Source organism: Neolamprologus brichardi, chromosome 17 (assembly GCF_056152115.1).
Source record: "Neolamprologus brichardi isolate AB-2024 chromosome 17, ASM5615211v1, whole genome shotgun sequence".
NCBI classification, from domain to species: Eukaryota; Metazoa; Chordata; class Actinopteri; order Cichliformes; family Cichlidae; genus Neolamprologus; species Neolamprologus brichardi.
This window is the reverse complement of record NC_142120.1, coordinates 30718735-30740657: the sequence shown is the minus strand read 5'-3', so window position 1 is coordinate 30740657 and position 21923 is coordinate 30718735. Positions and strand designations below refer to the sequence as shown.

At 41.3% G+C, this 21923-nt stretch overlaps 1 protein-coding gene across 7 annotated transcripts in view; it reads left to right on the top strand.

Moving 5' to 3' along the window:
- lrrc7 (leucine rich repeat containing 7) overlaps positions 1-20848 on the top strand; it is an 89841-nt gene extending 68993 nt beyond the window's left edge. For 3 of the 7 annotated variants that reach the window (XM_087830368.1, XM_087830366.1, XM_087830365.1), the window contains exons 26-32: positions 1057-1269; positions 7496-7615; positions 7750-7960; positions 8148-8398; positions 9863-9955; positions 13575-13649; positions 17198-20848. In XM_087830368.1, coding sequence (XP_087686494.1) covers positions 1057-1269; positions 7496-7615; positions 7750-7960; positions 8148-8398; positions 9863-9955; positions 13575-13649; positions 17198-17308 — 1074 coding nt within the window. In that variant the 3' untranslated portion in view covers positions 17309-20848. Of the gene's footprint in view, positions 1-1056; positions 1270-5668; positions 5837-7495; positions 7616-7749; positions 7961-8147; positions 8399-9862; positions 9956-13574; positions 13650-16988 lie in introns of all 7 variants that reach the window. The other 4 variants (XM_087830371.1, XM_087830369.1, XM_087830367.1 and 1 more) reach the window with 4 other exon arrangements.
- Positions 20849-21923: the final 1075 nt, after the last annotated feature.

Below are 21923 nucleotides of genomic sequence, written 5' to 3'. Positions count from 1 at the left end.
CACAAGAAGAAGCTGGGCATGGGAATGAACGTAAGGGCTTACATAGAGCACTTGTGGCTGCTGTCTTTTTCCTGCCATCATTAGCCAACACTCAAAACTGAAGGTTGGAAAACACACCAGCTGTTACACGAAGAGCCTCACCTTTAGGCAGCTGGTGTAATGTTTGCATCGCTGTTGTGCTATCTTCGTTCACGTGTCATGTGACCCAATCACATTGATCGCTATTAGTAATATTTCCAGCTTTGCTAAACAGCAGCAGTATCACTCAGTTGATCAGACCACCTATTGATCCAGACTGATCACCTTTCAAAGTAATTCCGTCTGTCCATCGATCCACTTATCCACTCACACATGTACACACACATACGCCCAAAGACACCTTTAAAGCAGATAGCGATTAGTCTCAGAAGTACTGTGTTTTTAGTGATAATTTCTTATGGGTCATACTGGGACTGGAAGCTGTCCCAGCTGTAATTGGGTGAGGGGCAGGGTACACCTTGGATAGGTTGCCTGTCCATCGCAAATCGATGCTAAACTAAGAAAGCAAACAGTGAGACTATTAGACATTAAATGTTTTGCATTGAGTTTTGAGTCCTTCCTGCTTTTTAGTACACGTAAAGTAACAATTGACACAAAAACCTATCCGAACACACTCACAGAGCTAGTAGCATGCTGTCGGGTTGATGCTGACTTAAACAACTGACCAACACTGTCTTTCCTTTTGTGATTGCAAGTGGTTGGCAGAATAAAACAGCAATTTAAGTGTTCTAGTCCTTTTGAGGAACATCCAGTGGTACAAGTCTGTTGTTTATTTAAGTCCTTAAACCACTTTGTGGGAGTGAAACAAGCTGTAAGCATCATAAATAGCATTACATATGTTATTTAATATCTAAAAAACACTCATTTTTAGCCACTTGATAAACGGACACTTTTTCACTCCATGTTGGTCTCCGTCTTGCATTTAGCTTTTTATCCACAAAATGTTCCAATATGAACACTTGTTAATTATGAACCTTGTACATTTTTATGTTTAAATATTAACTCCCTTGTGTTCAGGCACGTCCGGTGTCCGCCCGTCCCACCATGGCCGCCCTGCTAGAGAAGATGCCACCCGACTACACCCTGGCAACCTGCCCCGAGAAGCCACCCGATGACACCATCAAAGTAAGACCTGTTGTACCCCAGAAACCTGAAGACATCACCTCCAAGATGCCTGCCGACTGGAGGCAACAGCTACTCAGGCACATAGAGGCGAAACGACTGGACAGGGTATGTCAGTGCAGTGCACACACACACACGTAAGAGAGAAACACACGCGTACACATAGAAAGCATTCGGAAGCCCTCCCTGTGTGTATTTGTGCAAGTCTGTGTTGTAAGGTTAACCAGATTCATGTCTGGCTTCATGTGTTTCCACTTCACACCGTCACTCTGTCAGCCTGACCGACCACAAACTCACTACGACAGACAGCGCAGTCAATTCTGCATTGTGATAAATATTTTGATCTTTTGTCGTGTCCTCAAATCTTCTTTCTTTTTGTGAACAAATGAAAAGTCAGCAGGATCATCTCCATATTAGGATTTTAATGGCGCTGAAAAAAACTGTATTTTCACCCTTTTTGTTTGTTTTGCACAATCACATGTTAAGGATCGTGCAATAGTATCACTGCAAAGGAGTAACATTTAGGAAAATACTTTCGTGACAGCTCAGTTATACTTTAGATTGATAAATAAAAAGCTACAGACTTGAAGTGCAGCTTAAACTGTCTAAAGGCAAAGTAATCCAATCAAATTCTCACATTTTGAGCACTGAGGATGGATTGAGCTGTTGAATGGTGTTTTCTGGATTTCTGTCTTTCTTTGGCCTCCAGTTTTATACTTACCTGCAAACATGAGAGTGCTATCAGTCCTTTCATCTAACTCCCAGCAAGAAAGCGAACGAGTCTATTTTTGAAAATGTCAAACTAATTACTGAGAAGCAGTACCTCAGCAGACAGGACAATCAGACATGCTAGGGAGGAGGACTGGAGCGTGCAGTTATGAAAAAAAGATAAAAACCTGCAGAATCTAAACAATATGGTCCACCAAACCCATCACGCGGTGCCTGATGCATCATCAAAAGTCTTTTGGTTATAGGTTTGGTTTAATTGTCAGATATGTTACGCAACAGCTAATCTGATATGGCGTTATTTTTGTGCCACTATTCTGAGTGCACGTAAAAAAAAAAAATTTGCAGGTGCAAGTGTTGCATTTTGAGGAGAAATTTATTTTGAGCGAAGAAAAACTGAATTTGAGTGAACAGAATTCATTGCTGCATGCAGAAAATGTATTTCAGTGTTTGCTATTATTCACACACACGCACAATAGCAGCCCCTCTCGCTCAGTTTTTGCATTTGCGCTCGCTCGCAATGTGTTGCTTGCGCTCTCAACATTTCTGCCCGTGTGCGCTCAACTCTTTCTCTACACCGTTATATTTGTGCCACAAAACCAGCCAATCACAGACAAAAAAAATCTGATTGGCTGTTTTGGTCTCCAATCAGCTCGAAATGACGAAAGGCAGTTGCGGAGAAACACGGTGTGGCGGAGTTTGAAACATTACTCTTTCTGGGTCACAAAATAAACTTTTAAGATATTTTCATGTCAGAATGGTGCTGTGTAAACTTCAAATATCTGCTCGATTTATCAAGACATCACATATTTGCTAGTGATGTGCGATACCACTGATTTCCTTTCCGATCCGATACCAAGTAATATTCAGGGTGGTATTGACGATACTGATCCGATACCGATACTCTGTACAAAAACTTATTTTATTTATTGTATCTCAAATTATAGCGTCATAATAATTACAGGACATTAGATTTCTTGTTCTTATCACTTAATAATGCAGGGTTCATCATATAGAAATAAAAAAAAACTGAAGTTGTGCACTATTTCAACACTTTGCCTGCCTGCAGCACTAAAGGACTCCGTGAGAGACGTCTGTCACGCCCTAGCAGCACCTGTCCCTCTCCTCCTCTTCAGTTCGCCTCAACATTCGCTCGTCATATTCTGTGATATGATTTACTCTGAGGTGTTTGACAAGGTTAGTGATGTTGCCACAACCATACATGCCAACCCTCCCGATTTTTCCGGGAGAATACCGAATTTCAGTGCTCCTCCCGAAAATCTCCCGGAGCCACCATTCTCCCGAATTTCTCCCGATTTTCCACCCGGACAACAAAATTGAAAAACCATATTGCAGGATTCAAAGCGCAGCCCAACCAATTCCAGTTTCCAACAATGGCGGCAGCTTCTTAGTTTTAATATTGCTCTTATTTCTCTTTCTGGGTCGCAAACAAACTTTTAACATATTTTCAGGTGAGAATGTAGCTGTGTAAACTTCAAATATCTGAGCCGACACATCGTTTTCAACCCCCCGCGGTCTTTTGCTACTCGGGTTAAACATGATGTATAAGTCACTTTGATAACTTAAAAATGTTTTTGTTTGGCTTTTTCAGTGTTTTATTTGTTCATGAGTAAATCGGTTTGGCTGAGATTAAAGTTATTAGATTAGATTAAATTAAATGTAACTTTATTAATCCCTCGGGAGGGTTCCTCTGGGGTTTTTACACAGCTGAATAAACGTCAAACAGAAAACTGATTAAACAGAAGTGTGAGACGGTCAAGAGTTTAAGTCAGCGCCCGGTTATATTTTAGATTGCAACGAGCAGACTGCAGAGTTTCACTCCACCGAGGGAGCTCGTGACGTACTACCCGGCTTTTATACAGCCGTATTTCGCACATGACTATGAAAGGCGGAAGAGGAAGTAGTTCCTTTGAATGTAGACAATCTGAATGATATCGTTTCTTTCCACTGTGTTCCTGTTAATGATAAACTACAAATTTACCCTAAATTACTAAAATATCGATATTTTAATGTGAGAATCGATTCTAGAACATAAATGCTTGGTATCGGAGGAATCGATATTTCAGGATCGATCCGCACATCACTAATATTTGCATTAGTGCTCTAATGTTTTCGGAGATGCCTGTTACCCACCAGCTGACCGGGTGGGCACTCGGTTAAACATAATATATAAGGCTGAACTGACAAAAAAATCACCGACTACACCACCAGGTACTATAGGAAAACCATAAAGCCTTTGAACTAAAACAAACACTGTTGTGACAGTGACATACACTGTCTTGTTGGTATATATGTATGATTTGTATCACCTTAATGTTTTTCTCTCACCACATATCAAAACCAATATCATTTTCCATTTCCAGCTGTGGCTCTAGCAAACATCAGCTGATACTAGAAAGTAATATTAAAAAACAGCTGATCAAGCTGCTGTTGTTTAGCGCATCCGCTGGTTTCCTCTTTCTGGCGTAAAGTGGGCGATAAACAAACGAGAGACGATCCGCTGATCATTGATCAGTTTCATGATTGAAGTAGCAACAGGAGAGGGAGGGAGGGAGAATGAGGGGAGAAGAGGCAGCTGTGCAGCAAAGACAGAATAACTTCAGCTTTGTGTCTTTTTTTCATCGTTGCTGAAGTTTGGGACGAATCGTGTTCCTTTTCCTTTCAATACGGATGTATTGTAATTGTTCCAGCCCAGAGTTGATCAAGACCAATTGGCTAATCCACCACCTTTCATTGTTTATACCGTTACAAAAACAAACAAACATAAACATGAAAAATCACCATCGGCCCACGGGGCAAATGTACGGTATGCCCAACGGCCAGTCCAGCTGTGCGGTCAGCTGGTGGGTAACAGGCATCTCTGAAAACATTAGAGCACTTATGCAAATATGTGATGTCTTGATAAATCAAGCAGATATTTGAAGTTTACACAGCACCATTCTGGCATGAAAATATCTTAAAAGTTTATTTTGTGACCCAGAAAGAGTAATGTTTCAAACTCCGCCACACCGTGTTTCTCCGCAACTGCCTCGTTTGAGTTTTGGACGAAATGGATTCTGGGATATTGCATTTCGTCATTTCGAGCTGATTGGAGACCAAAACAGCCAATCAGATTTTTTTTGCATCCAAGTCTGTGATTGGCTGGTTTTGTGGCACAAATATAACGGTGTAGAGAAAGAGTTGACCGCGCACGGGCAGAAATGTTGAGAGCGCAAGCAACACATTGTGAGCGAGCACAAATGCAAAAACTGAGCGAGAGGGGCTGCCATTGTGCGTGTGTGTAAATAATAGCAAACACTGAAATACATTTTCTGCACGCAGCAATGAATTCTGTTCACTCAAATTCAGTTTTTCTTCGCTCAAAATAAATTTCTCCTCAAAATGCAACACTTGCACCTGCAAATTTTTTTTACGTGCGCTCAGAATAGTGGCACAAAAATAACGCCATAATCTGAAAGCCTTACATACAAATGTTGGAATGAACTGATCCACCTGTTGTTGCCTGTATGACGCACTGTTCTGTGTGTATTGACCGATCACTAGCTAACATTTCTCTGTGCTTTCAGCAGCTCTGCACTCTTGTTGTTGTTGCTGTTGTTGTAGCTGTTATTATCAGTGTTATTGTTGTTTGTTTGTTTGTGGAGCTCACAGTGTGTTGTCGCCATGCTACAGCCCGCTGTGTTGGCTCCGCCCCTTCCTCCTCCTCCCCCCCCCCTCCCCACATTCACCCATGTCGTGTGATGTTGTCTTCTCCAATCAGAGTGGTGTCCTAAAGCACAACACGCTCACGCTGGGCATGCTCTGTCAGGGCGGGGGTCACGGCCAGGGGCGCAGCAGCACTTTGAACTTTAACCTTTACAATAACACTAAGCATGAGCCCCCTGCTGGCCGCTGGCTGCCACTACCTCCACCTCCGTCTGCTAACGCTGTGAGTATCCCTCCAAGAACAATGTTACTGATGCTTGCAGTATATGATTAAAGACAACTTCAGCTACTCCCTCTTTACATTCTCGCCGCTAATACAAACTATTATTTAAACAAAACAATGACCATGCAATCTATTTTAGTCACTGTTATATGTTCCCTGTCTACAACCCAACAATAAGAATTGGAGAAAGCCATTAAAATCCCGTGGGGTTTTTTGTTTTTTTGTTTTTTTTCTCAGCATGACTTGAAATCATTCAGTGCCCAGTGTGGCAGCCTGGTGGTGGCTTGTTTTAATAGATTTAAAACTTGAAATATGTCACTTACCATAACAACAAACAGAAACGTGTTTTTCCTTTCTCGCAGCAGTCACAGTCTGTCAAATTTTGTCTGACATGTGTTAGGCATTCCTCATTTACAGCATTGTCAATCATCTTAGGCCAGCTTAGCTGTTACCAGCTTTTAATATTGCTGTCATTTCAACACGAAGTGGCACTAAACTCTGGAAAACAAACAGATTACTACTCAGGGTTTTTTTTCCAGGGATAAACCAATATATTGTTTCAATATCACATCAGCCTCATGAAGCTGACATCTTCTGAATGTAGTGCCCATTGATTTTCTGATAATCATTAATTATCAGTTTTGGACTGGTTAAGAGGCCCAGAGGAAGGGCTGAATGACTTTAACACTCTAAGGTCTGACTCATGAGTGCTAGGTGATAGCCTAGCACTCATGAGTCTATATTTACTCTATATTTTGGAGACAGATAGAATTGACTCTTTTGAAAAAAAAAAGGGGGGGGGGCTATAGCTAGGGTTGGAGCCATCGCTGATGATGTCTTAGAAGGTGAAAACAAGTACTTTTTTAAAAGACACATTCTTTGTTTCTTTGCAACAGCAACAAAAACCAATATAAACTATAAACATCAGTATCTGGAATGGCAAGAGACCAAATTGCTATTTCAAACTTTTTAAAGTTTCAGTCGTTATTTCTGTGAATATCTCAGTGGTTTGATGTGGGCACGGCTCATTTAGGCTTCAGTCACACAGGCCTGGGGACCAGATGGTGACAATCTAGCAACCACCAGTTGGTCACTAAGAAAAACTGTGTATTCTGCAGTCACTTCTCGAGTATTTGGAGGAGGTTGCTGCCAGTCACTGGTTGAAATAGGTTGCAGGTTGCCATCGTTTGCCAGCAGTTTATATGGAAGATGGTGATTTGTCTGCAAAAGTAGTAAAACTGGGGAAAAGTGCTACACAAAGTGGAAACGGAGTCTAAGCAAAATTAACGCCTGTTGAAATGTGTTACTTTTATTTTGAAGGGCATTTTACTTAGACTCCATTAGCATTTTGTGTTACACTTTTTCAAGGTTTTTTCTGAAAAACTCCTCTCATTTAAGTGGGTTTTTAGGGGGGCTTTTGGTGTGGAAAAAAGGGGGAATCATAAAAACAATCTGTTCATGTTGAGCACGATATCACAGGTTTTATCACCGCCTAACATGACTTCATCTCGAAGGAGAAAAATCTGTTCCAGCTCTGTTCGTTCTTCCAACTGAATCTCAGATGAGCTGTCTGAAACTCCAGGAGATAATAGGAAGACATGACTGGGGTAGCTAGAGTTTAATGTTCATTGTCAGTAATGACCACTTTGTCTCTTTCAGACCCCGTCTCAGCAGGGTGGCGTGCTGGACAATGACCAGGAAGGGGTGTCAGGAAGCAACCAGTGGGCTCCCTATTCACTAGGCAGGAGGGACGTCCCACCTGACAACCTGTTAAAAAAGGTGAGATCTGTTCACGTCTCAGTGAAGCATCTCATCTCTGTTTTTATGCTGAGCATCTTCTTGGTGATAAAGATAACTATTTGTGCAATTACTCTTAATCACACGTTACATGTATTCCCGCTCTCCTTCCACAGAGCGCCCATTCCCACAACCCTTCCCATCAATCACACAACACCATGATCGTCACTTCCTCTTCCTCCTCCTCGGCCACTACACCTCATCGTGTGGTGGGTCAGCAGGGCTACGATGGGATGATGAACAAAGGAGGCCAATACAACCAAGGGATGCAGCTGTCAGTGGTTCCGTCTGGGGGGCCGGGACAGTACCAAGGCAACATGTCCCAGGGTATTGGCAATAAAATCATGTTATTTCTATTTATAAATGTTCACAAGGAGACTTTTTTAAGCAAGAATGTAGAAATTTTGATTAGCAGCAGTAATCCATGTGCCTCACATTAACAGCATGTACATATATCTATTTTAGAAGCTTTGTTTTAGAGTTAGATGCTACCAGCCTGTTTTTCTCCATACAGCCCCTGGACAGTCCTACCCCAGCGGTGGTCTGCCTATGGCCCTGTCCCAATCCGGAAACCAACCCCAGTACAACCCCCATACCTCTCACACCTCCCATCAGCCCGCTACCAATCCTCAGTACCATGTCAACCAGGGCATGGGCCATAGCAACCAGGTCGTTATGACCACCCACACCAACCCACGGCCTCAGAGCGCTCGCTGCCTGTTGCAGACTAAAGGCCAGAAGAGCACGGATGGTTTTCAGGAGCAGGTATCTGTCTGTCTGTCTGTCTGTTCATGTGTCTGCCTGCACCAACCGCACCAAAAGCAATATTGGAGGTCTTTTCAAAAATGGGCTCTTCTAATATTACTATATACAGTATTACTTATACTACTATTACGTATGCAGTATAGGGGAAGGGATATTTCCGTAGCAGTAAATGTGAATGCTTTGATGGAATAAATATGCTCCTGCATGTAGGGTTACCTCTCAGTAACTAATTTCAGCTTTGTTTAGCTCTATCTTTACTGGAAAAATAGTTCCCCTTAATCTCCATGATCTGCTGTTTGGTAACTAAATCGCAAACTAAACTGTCATAGAGTGATTAGTGTTTGTTTACATCAGTTTCATTAATAGGAGGACACAGAGGGTTCGGATTAGATCCTCAGTTTCGCAAGGAGAATTTATTGATACCAGATATAACCATAGAGTTACATTTTCACAGTAGCACTCACTCTGTTAATAAAAAGAAAGCTAGACTTTGCCCCTGTGCCATCACACAGTGGTTTTTTGGAGTTCTGTGTTGAAGCTTGACAATTACGGCGATTTCCTTCGCCACCTTTCTTTGGATGAAACCAAAAGGGTGGAACACTAACTTATCAGCTAACACTAGTTAGTGTTCTCTCACAGACTAGCTAGGTTTATTCAAAGATTTGATGTGTACATCATACAAATACCTACTAGTGGCTGCTAGTTTGTGCTAATTACAATTAAAAACAAGATGCTGAAATATTAATTTACAGATTTACAGACTTGGATGGGCTGACCAGAACCAAAAACCAAGTCTAGATGTGCAGCTCAATAGCTAGAAGCCCAATGAGCAACCTCAGGCGAGTTTGGCCTGTGTCAGTCTATGCTTTTGACAGGCTGTAAACATGTCTTTTTTTTCTGATGTAAACTAGGCCAACATTGGAATCCATGGGGAATTTACTCCCTTTTGGAGCCAGCCTCAATTGGCCATTTGGGAAATTGCAATTTTCCCGCCCGTACAAGATTAACTTTTAAACTGCAGACCTTGCTTGGCTCTTGGATTAGACCAATGCAAGGCAGCAGTCAACTAAAGGGGGGAAATCTTGAGATATCTCATGCTTCTAAATGCAATTTTAGCCACTTGACTGCAACAGCCTGGGCTGAAACATTTTAAAAAGTGACAGAGATGGGATTAAATTATAATAGACATTTCAAAGCATGAGATTAGAGTGCCAGTTGAGGTGGGAACCTGAAGATCTAAACAAAAAGCAAAGATCTCAGTGCCTCAGCTGTTGCTCCATAAAAGACCTCCAATACAGCATAGGTGCCAAGACATGTTGCCCGTCACACACGAGCGCACTTCCACATGTTGTCTGGTCACTGTCTGTCTGTGCGGTGATTTTTCACAACTTTGTATTTCACTTTCAGTTGTTGTTTTGTCTTTCTTTTCTTTTCTTCCTGTATCTCTCCCTCCTCTCTCTGTAGCTGTGCGTGAGAATAGAGAAGAACCCTGGTCTCGGTTTCAGTATCTCTGGTGGCATCAGTGGCCAGGGGAACCCCTTCAAACCCTCCGACATGGTACGACCTGACCCGGCCTGCCAGCCAATCGCAGCCTCCCCGGTTTTACCTCAGAGTTGCCATGGAAACTGCTGCTTGTTACTGCAGTGTTTTCTTTCTCTGTCTGTTTGTCTGTCTGCGGGGCAACCGCTTAACGTGGTTAGCTGTGGGTGTGTTTGAGTGCATAATGTTACATGGAGGGCTGTGCTATTAATTTGGTAAAGAAACACTAAGGTGTGATTGGGGGGGTTTCCAAAACTAAACCTGAGCATTGTTAGACTCATTAGTGATTATGATACTTGAGTCTGGCATACTTTAATTTTAGGGTTGTTTTGATGTGATCTAAATACCTGCACAGCATCCAGGGCAAAGCTCCTTGTTTGGTTGGTCAGCAAACTTTAAACAGCTATGTGCACATGCATGCAAATATAAGATAAGCCAAACTCTCTTATCATTCCTACTTCTGAGTCTGACAGTGTCTGTCAGTGTATGCCAGGACAGAGAGCCTGTTGGGGTTGCAGCTCCCCAAGGCCTGCTGCACATGGCAGTCTGTCCTAGAAACACACTGCTGCAGTCAGTCTAAAGGAGCGATGCTGCTCGTGGTGCTCTGACTGCTATTTTGGGAAAGCTGCTCAGTTCTGGGACACCGTGGGTGATTTCAGATGTTCACCACTTTGATCTAGGGACAGGGTTATATGACAGATTTTGACTGACTGTTATTCTGAGCAACAGAGGAGACGACTGCCCTATAAATAGAAAGCACACAGAAAGAGTGCTTTCCATTCCGCCCTTGCAACAAACGGAGAAGTTTCTTCCGAGTCGGGAGTAGACTGATTATGTGGAAACTGTCAGTTCATCATTTTAGTTTTTGAAGCAGACAACTGGTGAAACAGTTGCTGACTCGTGCAGTTATTTTAATACTCCCTCCTCTGCTTGTATCCATAAGTCTTGCACTAGCTGCAGTTTGTACATTATTAATGCCGCGTTACAGGCAGAAAATGGAGTCAATGCAGATGAACATTTTGTCAGAGGAATACGAGATAAGGTTACGTTATCTATCCAGTTAGTGTGGAGCAGTGGGCATTGTGGAACACTTGGTGACGTTTCACTTTAGAACCGAACGCTTGCTTTTACCATACATACTGTGGCGTCCGGCGAATGGCGAAAGTGGACGTGTCAGTCAGTCACTGCTCATCTGCTGGATATTCGCAGTGATTCCCACTGAGTCATGTCAGCATGTATGGTTCAAAGGAAATGTTCTAAAGTGAAATATTGATTTAGATGTCCCCTGTGTCATGTTATATAGACTGTATGTCTGCTTTATCTAACTAACCCACAGGGTCACATGGAGGGAGCAGTTGGAGGATATTTGTCTGCTGTCAAAGTTACAGTGCCGGGATACAAGCCCAACTGTTACAAGCATCCTCCTCTGAATCCTTGTTCTCGCTCTGTTGTTTCATTCACACGTGACATCAATGGCATCAAGCGGAAGCCATTAACGGGTGCTTCGGAGTTTTATCAGCGGTAGTCACCTTGGGCGTCAATTTGTCACCAAATTCAACTCAAACTAGAAGCAGATGCCTTTGATTATTCTTTGAATCTGTTTGTCGTCTGATATGTTTGCAGCTATTTTTGGTTAAAGCCAGTGTTAGCTTTCAAATGAACTCGAGGTGAAAGAGTTAACAAGGGCTGTATGTTTGAAAACAGCTTGACTACTAAATTATACATCTGTGGTTTTGGATCCCCAGAGCCTACTACAGCTGTGGCTATTCCACAGGGCTGTTGCTCCCCCTGGTGGACAGCTTGTTATTTGCACTCGTGCTTTGATGGGTCTGGGACATGCCCACATGTCCAGGTGAATCACAGATGGTACAGTAGGAAATTGGTATCAAAACCACCAAATATAACACAACTATACAAAATAATTAAATCTATATTTGCTTTTAACTCTTTACCTAACAGAAAAAAAATACCTTCTTTAAAAATGTAGCTTTATCTGTCTCTGTTTTTTGCAGAGAAACAGAATAATCTCCAGGCTAGATCTCCAAATAATTGAAAGTTTACAAAATGTACCTGATGATAATTTTTTCCTCTTTCAAAAATCTATCAGAAGTCATCAACAGGTGTCTAAAAAGAAGCAATGATGATAATATCCTCGATGTTGGACTTACAGGACTCACTGAGGCCCTCTAAGCCACTGGGCCAGTTTTACATCTGCCTAATTAGGACTCGGCAAACAGAGACAGGGAATTAGTTCATGTATCGACCGGATTGGGATGTGGGCTTTGATCTGTGAGCTTCTCAGGGTCGGTTTAAGAACAGAAGACTGAAGGTTTTAAGGATCAGAACACGGATTTTATTATGTTTTCTTTTTGTTAAATCTGGGTCAGGAACATTCGAAAATCCAATTTTCTGTCCCTTCTGTTGCTAGATGTACTGTTGTTGCGCACTGAGCTGCTGAGATACAAACACATGTTTAAAGGAAAAGTCTAAAATCCCTGTGTGAACATTACTAATATTGTTCCCGATTGTGTAGAAGTTTTTTTTGGAGATGGAAGGATTTTGCAAGATGCTGCAGCTCTGTGTGCAACTGCTCTGTTGTGTGTAATTGTTTAATTGGTGTGACTAATGCTACACAGTTTTAGCCCCTACTAAACTTATTTGTAAAGTACAGTGAGCTTCATATTAGATCAGAAAGGCCACGCTGTCGTACCCGTTCGAGGTGCCGACGCCGTAAAGAATGGACACAAATAACGGCGTCGTACACAGCGTTTTGCAGGCAAAATGAAACCAGTTTGTATCCTGGTGAAGAAACTGTTTTATCTGTATATGCATGCATGAGGCTCACTGTATACTAAATGTCACTGTTTTCACGTGGAGTCACTGAGCTAACCCTTCTCCTGTGGAATTGTTTAACATGCAATATATGTGTTTGTTCTTGCATTCTCTCTCACAGACTGTAGTATGTTGGTGCTGCTGCACTCTCACTACTACACGTCCTATTTGTCACCTCTCTATGGCAAATATATCCGTGTGTTCAACACAACCTGTTGAACCGTGTTGAGTCGATACAGGTGCATTGTCCTACACTTTCTGTGTCCAAAAACATCTTTCAGCTCTCGGTGAAAAGATGTTGGTGTTTTTACAATCTCTGCCTTGGGTTATTGAGGGAAAATTTGGGGGATGAATTTTTCTTCTGCCCTGCCCGCGACCTACTTCCTTCCCATAGTGAGAAACCCATCCCACGTCTACTCTTCTTCCCATAATCTTTAAATATTTACTGTATATATTTATATATATGCCAAGTCTATATTGTTAAAAAGAGCTGCTAAATCTTTTTTGTCTCTTCGGGAGGGCTTTATCACCCAGTGTTTGTAAATTTTAAGAGAGCCGCTAATCTGAAGGAAACGCAAGCGCCTTACAACATAACAGTTTCAGTGTCAAAATATGTATGCAGTATTTGCATGCCTCTCCAAATTGTGAACAAAGAGAATGCTTTGATGAACTGGCCATATATTTAAAAGTGATTTATTTATTTATTTATTGGGAGGGTTGGATATTGAGTTGAGAGTGAGAAGGCAAAGATTCTAAACCATCGTGTCCCTGTGTTGTCCTAACGGTGTATCATTTTGACTTATAGGGTATCTTTGTTACTAGGGTACAGCATGACGGGCCTGCCGCCTCCGCCCTGCAGCCCGGAGACAAGATACTGCAGGTAACACCCGCTTACTCGCCATCACATAGACATCACAAACATCCACATCTTGTCCCTTCCATTCCCAGCCCCACCCTTTTTTCTTATTAAACTGTGAGGTGAAAAGCAAGGGTGTAGTCATCCTACTGAATCTTTATGTTAACTGTAGATTGTGTGTAAGGCTTTCCTGATAAATATTCTACCTGTATGTGTGTGTGTGCGTGCGTGCCACCTCAAAATATCAAGCACCACCCCCCACATACACCCGTGCGCCTTCGAGCCAAAGATCACAGTCAGATTTAAGTAGCTTTTAGCAATGTGTCATTTGTTATTCATCGCTGTAATGACAATGGGAAAAGCTGAAATTGCAGTAAAAGTTACAAATGGAGCACATGTAATCTCATAAAAACAGCTGAACTGACTTCACCCTTCGTAATCTACTCGGATAAACAAAACTGACAGGCACCTGAACCTGTCACTGGAGATCATCCTAAAGCAAATTACAAAGAGCATTTAAATCCCATAAAATGTAGAACAGTTGAGCTGGACATCTTATACTCAGGATTAGAGCAGGGTGATATGACCAAAAATATTTATCACGATATACATTTGAAAATTTGCGATAACAACATAACTGACGATATAGACCAAATGGTTTACAAGTCCACAACTTTATTAGTGCAAAAAACCCCATCAATGTATTTTCATTAAACAAGCAGCTGTTTTTTATGTGCATTAAAGTTATATAAAAATGTAACAGTGCAAATTCCTTGCTGACAGTTTAACCAAAAGGCATTTCCAGTGGAAACTGGCCGACATATCCTCATGTATAATATCCACAAAACTTAAAAAGAGGTTATACACACACAATACGGTAATATTATGTTGAAGAACAGTACGCATCACTCCGCGAGGCGCCTGCCTAATATAGCCGTAATGCTCCGAGCAAGCCGTGCGGGTTCGTAGCTTAGCAAAGTTGTACTAAAACATTTGACAGATTTTCAAGCGCCGTGTACGACATATAATCGTTTCGAGGTCAGTAAACACAACCAGAATTCATGCATAAGGCACACAGGATTATAAGGGGCACTGTAGATTTTCAGAAAAATCAAAGGATTGATTTTAAGTGTGCCGTATTTTCCAAACAACACGGTAATAACGACGGCCCGCTAGCATGCTCTACCAAAAATAGTGCTTTGTTGTGTATCTGACAGACGAAAGCTAAACCAGTTCCACACCACTGAAGTTGCAGCATTTTTACAAACCAGTTCTGGTTCATCCATTTCATTCAACGATCCACTTTCGCTCTTCTCATTCTGCGTCGCCGCCATGTGTGTATGTAAACGTAGGCACTGCGCATGCGCGTTTTACCCATATTCTATCGCGATATTTCATTTTCCTATCGTTGCCCAAAATTACACCAGTATTACCGTGAACGGTATGATATAGCCCAGCCCTACCCAGGATAAAGGTAGTGTAATTGCAGATATACAGGTTCGCCATTGTAGTTTTTCAAGCGTGGGAAATAAATAAAATGGCACAGGAGATTTTTACAAATGAAAAAAAAAACCCTCTTTTTGCTTTAAATAGCCATTGGTTGGTATTTCCTACAAAGGTGCAGTGTTAGTTTTGTTCACTTGTGAAATGCCATCAGAGCACAGAATGTTGGGAGGAGGGTATTGAATCACACAAATGTGATCTACTAAGATGTACAGCTTAGTTTTCTGCAAATTGCACTGAATTTAACACCAAAAGGAAGCATGTCAATTTTGGACCCTGTGTGGCTGTGATAGTTGCTGTTATAGGTGTTAATTTGTTTAATGGGAAGGGGAGAGGTTATCAGAACAAGTGTGTAATTTGCGTAGGCGCACGGTTTAAAGCTTTGACTTTATCCTGCAGCTCTTCACTGAGTCCTCACCGTGAATGTTTAATATTTCTGGTCCTCACTGAAACTGGTGTTTTAATGAAACAAAGCAGAATTGAAATGAGCCAAACGTAATGTGTAGGGAGAATCCCAGTGTGAGGGGTATGCACACTTTTTAAAGGCTGTGAAGTTAGTTTTTCCAGTGAACACTGTTTCTTTTGTTAGTCCCATTTCTACACAGAGGTTGATATACAATTAAAGTGTCTCGGGTGTCTGCTCTTCCAGCACTTTGCCTGCAATGAACTATTGTTTCTTTTTTTTACTGATCTGTGGTTTTACATCCATTACCAACCAAATTGAAAGGGCTGTCAAAATACAGCTACTGGAGCTCAAACAGATCTGAAGTGTGTTAGATTAATGTCTCAGTGCAACCTTGCAGTATAAAGCACCTTGAGGCGACCGTTGTTGTGGTTTGTTGCTATATAAATAAAATTGAATTCAATTAAGTATCTACAGCCTCACACAGAAAAAGAAGTAATGCGAATGTGACAAACAGCGACTTCATTAACACGCGGATGGGTCACGATCTGATGATAAATAATATTTGTGCTCTACTACACATTGTAAAGGTCAGCTTTCTGCATGTTCGCTGGATGAATTCTGCTTTACATTATGTGGTCTGCAACCCAGACGGCCCAGAGAATGACCATCCTTATAGTTTCCTCCCGTATAATTTTAATGTTTCACTAATCCTTACATAACGCCCAGCGAAGCAGTGAAAACTCACTGTTTGACTACAGTTATTTACTGAACTCCAGCCGTCCACTCCAGACCGAGCAGGATGTCAGAAAAAAGCCTGAATATCAGGTACAATATAAGTGGCTTGTGATGATTTCTAATTAGCGACCACTTGAATAAACAATTTCAACGATCAGTAGGAATCCATGGGTTACGTCTTCACATTATTAGAAAGCTGTTCTTAATATAAAATAGCTTCAGCCGAGGCCTTAGATTTGAAAGCAGCTGAACACTGCAGCTAGGTTATTTTTTTAAATGTATTTTTACCCATGAACACAATCTAACATGGTTTCATTTGAAGTAAATATGAGTAAAACGATGTAAGTACGCAAGTACAAGTTATTTGGATTGATGTGCCTCGCAGCAATGTTTTCCCCATCAGCCAAATAATAATTGAACATCCGCCTCCCATGTAACGCAGTCCAATTGAATCAATAAACAGTAAACAGCAACAGTAGAAATCTCACTCTCGCGCTACGCTACACGCATTTTATTGAGATGGATTGAGGTCAAAATAAGACGTCAGTGCTTTACAGTAATAGCTCAGCCTCCTTCACCCCCCATGTGCCATTCCTTTCATGTTTCCCTCTCTCCTCCCCCTTCATCTTCTTTCCACAGACTTACAGTGTAGCTGGATGAATTCATGTGAAAGCCCTTTTTTGTCTTTACCCCTTCTCTCTCTCTCTCTCTCTCTACAGCATGACTGTGTAGCTCCTCCTCTTCTCTCTCTTTTTCCCAACAGTGATGTGTTACTGAGATAATGATGGCAGTGACCCTCCATCCTTCCACAAAACACTCACACATAGACATGTGTATGGGAAACTTAAACGAGCCGCAGCACATATACCTCTATACACACGTGCACCCACACACATGCTGTTGACTGTGCTGCGTGTTTGCCTTGCAGGCTAATGGACATAGTTTTTTACACATGGAGCACGAGACAGCCGTCTCTCTGCTGAAGAGTTTCCCGCGGACGGTGGACTTGGTGGTTCTGAGAGACAGCAGCACGCGCTAAAATAGTTTTTAAAAACAAACAAAACAAATACAGCAACGCTTCTCTACTCTGCTCATCGCCATCCCACGCCATCCCACCTGCCCTCCTCTGGAGGTTTATGGAACTGAAAATTGAGCCACATTTTTTCCCCCCTTTTTTTTGTTGTTTTTTTAAAACATTTTTAAGGGAACAGTCAGACATTTATTTGCCTATTGCTGGACCAAAGGCAAATACCAGTGCCAAATGTACCATAGGAAACATATCGGCTCTTCTGTCTACCGGCGGTCAGCGATCTGATCTGATCGACGGCTGGACGGACCGCAAGAGGACTATACACTTTAAAGTTCCTACAGGGCTGCTGCAGTTTGGATTTTGTGGTTGGTTTGTGATTTAAGCTGCCATCTGAGCGGTCAGTCTGAGTAGTTTTTGTCGGTTAGTTAGATTTTGGGATATTTTTCTTTCTTTTCTCCACTGCCGTCCATTGTGAATTTAAAGTATTTTGTTTGGTGTAGCACATGGTTCACTTTCCTTGTTCTTCACAGCTTTATTATTTCTTTCGCATCTTCCGTCTTTTTTCCCCACTTCTCAGTCCTTTTTCTATCACCGTCTTTGATTTTCATACTCCTCCGATATATTTTTTGTTCTGTTCTGCAGGTTATTGCCTCCACTGTACAGAAATTGAAACTTAAGACTCTGCCTTGTGTACATACATAGAGATTCAGCTTGTTAGAACTCTCCTTGGGGCCTGAGCAGACAGCTCTTAAAAGTTTATGATTCATATGATTATTGTTGATAAACTATATTCTCAATTCCCTCCTGTGGAAATACAGGGGTCGTTTCTTCAAATGGTTTTCTAAAGAGTATATCACCGTTTTATCTGTATAGAAAACACTTTTCATAGTTCATCACTGCTACTTTTTTCTTTTCTCTTAAAAAAAGCTGTTGCTTGCACAGCTGTGCTGAAAGGAGCTAAAGCAATATTTCTGAGGCTCGGCCCATTGAGCTTTTCAGCAGAGCCTTACTTGTCCTGCAGTGCCATCTATTGAGCAAGTCATGCTAATGTTTACACACACTGCCATGCACATAAACTAACAGGCAAATACACACATAAAATTACACATATCTATTCTCTGCAATGTTGCATAATGCATCCCTCATTTTAGAATATCATTTCCATTATAAAACTGGTCCATTAATATTAACGGTGCCATCTTTTTAAAGTCCTGTCTTATGTTGTGCAGTGATGTCACATCCCTTTTGAGGTGTTTATAAAGTCACAGCATGCTTTTACATCACTGGACACTGACAGATAGCCATTTTCTGTTGGCTTCTAGCCGTCTCTACTTTCTAGAAGACTCTAGACGTATTAAAGCACTAAGTGCTGCTTGTTGATCTGTGCCATATGCAGCCTCCTCGGCTGTATTTACAACAATATCAGAGCTTTACCTCTTTGTGGCCCAGAACTGATCTGCACACACTAAAATCAAAAACGTTGCTTCAGTGAGCCGGTAAGCTGTTCTATAGTCGTTGACCCGGCTTCAGCATCTCCTCTGCTGAAGTCTCCTGACCTTCGGCCTTCCTGTGGAAAGCAGTGTGAGACACTAATGCCCCTACAAGCATCTGCAAGGTTTCATTTTAGGAGGATAAATCAGATATCGTCTCTTTTTTTGACAATCGGGGAAACTGATCTGATTTGTGTCACATGTGCTTTCAGTTACACTTGAATTGTCGAGGAGGTGCTGATTGATACTCGGCATACACGGAAGGCTTGCTGAATTTGCTGGTAAATGCTCAAACTATTTAAAAGAGCAGGGAAAATGAAAGTTACGGTGGACCTGATGGGTCAACAGTACTGCAATTTAAGAAAACATCTGCTAACAGAAAAATGCTACAAATGGTCACAAAAAAAAAAACCTTGGAAAACACAATGGAAGTGCATTAGGGGAGATAATAATGTGACAGAACCAAAACTTGCGAAGGGTTGCACCGACACACGCTTAAACGAAGTGGAGGATTCTTGTGAGGGGAAAACAAATGCAAGGTACTGTGTGTTTAAATCGCAGAATAACATAAATATATGTTTGCTATTAGCTGTTAGCTTCTCACGTCGGCAGCTGTTCCGTCATGCTATTGTGTCCCCAAAACACTTCCGTTGTGTTTTGTGAGGGTTTTTTTGTTTTTTGTCTGATTTTTAGCTTTTGCAGCCTTATTCCATTTGCCAAAGTTTCCTAAAATTGCAGTGCATTTGACCTCTCAGGGCCACCGTAGCAATAGACTCTATGTAAAAAAGCAAAAAGAGGAAAAAAACAAAACACCAAAACAGAGATTGAAAGCCTTTGCTCTGTAGTCTGACTTTTATAGTCACGCTTGAGAAGATGTACTGACTAAAATACAGAGTCTCATTCTTTTTGTCTTTATGTAAATGCACCATGGGTCTTGAAGGCATTTCATGGCAGTGAGTTTTGTTCTGTTCTGCATAACATCTGATGTTTCATCCGGAGCGAACCATCCTTCACTGTCCTTTTGATTTCACTCGACAGGTACCCTTTTTGTGCCAACTCTCCAAGTACGATTTCCATCACTTTATCAATAGGAGACACAAAATGGCACAGTTTAATCATGTGGTTCGGAGATTTAACCACAGGTACCTACCCCGACCCTATTCAGAGTTTGAAATATCAAAGATATTGTGATGAGAACAGAGTAAAAGGTTTGATAATATAATTATTTTTTACTACATGTTTCAGGTAATTCTTTCTAAATATATTGATATACCTTAGCTTTGCTCAAAAATTGTGATATTTTATAATGACACTTATAACAAAGTTATGGATGGAAGTACGCACAGTATGACTTGGAGACCTACACATGTACTATCCAAAACTGTATAAAATGTATTTCTACTGTAATTGTGAATTTGTGTTATACAAATATATATTATATATATGTATATGACTATTTAAAAAAAATTCAGTCATTTTCTATGTGTTTAAACTGCTAAAAGAGCTGAACAAATGAGGGCGGTGTCACTGTACATAGCTGTGAATGAAATCCAATTTAAAAATGACTCATATTGATTGTGAATGTACTCATGCTTTCTGCAGTACCTACACCTACCCAACTTGAATGCTGCTTCTTCTGTTGTGTGACAAAAAGTACTTTGACCTCCGAAGAGAGAAACGCTGTCGAGTTTATAAGTTGGACAAATTTTAGTGACGATTTAACAGAAACTATTTATTTCTTTATTTATTTGCACATGCAAGTTGAAATCCTTCCAGTTTTAAGTTTGAGTATTAATGCGGAGAAATGTAATTGCCGAAGTATATATAATATGTATCATGTGTTTAGAATGCATTTTGCAGACGCTATCTGTACATACTATTTAAGATACAGTTTTTACAAAAAATAATATATGTATAAAATTGAAAAAATGCTGTGCAGCGATTATACTGGAGCCATTTTGGGCTTTGGGACGTACCATTTTTTCAGTATATAAGAAGTGTTTTGAATAATGTACTAAAGTCTCTATTGTACAAATAATAAAAATGTCACTATTGGTAATATGGGCTTCTCCTGGTGCACTGAGCTGTTTTTAGGAGGGTGGAGGAATAAAACAACGCTCTTCTTTCCATATTTACGCGTAAGGAAAAGGGGAGGCAGGAGAAAGGAGTGAGGAAAAAAACGAGTTCAAATGCAGATGCGGGAAATGCAGGGGCCAGAATAAGGAATGAAAGTAATGCTGCAGTGAAGGAAGCTGAACAGAACAGAGAAGATGGTGAAAGGTGAATATGGGAAAAAAGTGATGTAGGAAATGGGAAAAGAAAAGGAACCGATGGATAAATTATGTGAAGGAAAAGACAGTGATGAGGATCGCCTCAGCAGGTCTGTGGGAGATTACAGTTACCTCTGTGGATTAAACTCAGCAGGGCCTCTCATCATCTCTGCAGATGCTCCTTTGTCTCTCTGTCCATTAGGCTAACAGCCTGACTCCTCTTCATCCCTCTTGATCCATCCATCTCATCTGTTCTTGACACTTATCTGAGCTGTAGATCGCAGAGGGTCAGCCGAGTTCTGACAGGTGTGTTTCTTCTGGGGCTCAAAACCCACGTTGAAGAAAAAGCTTGGCGCATCGCGGTAAGTATGAAAATCTTACTAGTTCATGCACACAGGTTACTGTGCAATTAAGGCAAACGATTTAACATGATAATTCAAATCCAGAAAGTAGTAATTGGTTCTTGTTGGGTCTGTGCTTCCACAAGCCCCGCTAGTTTAGAGACTTATTCCTCATGAAGAACACAAGACATAACAGAACATCTTCAACCGGTTTTTCACTCGCTAACGAGGGAAGTTTTGGTCAAGAACCAGCTCTTGGAGCTCACGCTCCTAACCTGTCTCATGCTCAAAATCCTTCAAAGAGCAGCTTCCCTCGCAGCTATTTATTGACAAACTGTTACAATACACATCACAGCACAAGCAGCTCCCTCCCTAAACCTCCAATGGTTCTAAGACAAGGCACTATGTGTGTGTCTGTGTAAGCACCTGTATGCATGTGCAAGAACGTGTGTGTGTGTGTGTGTGTGTGTGTATGCATGACTTCCTGCTCACCAAAAGGATCATAAAAGCAGGAAGCAACATC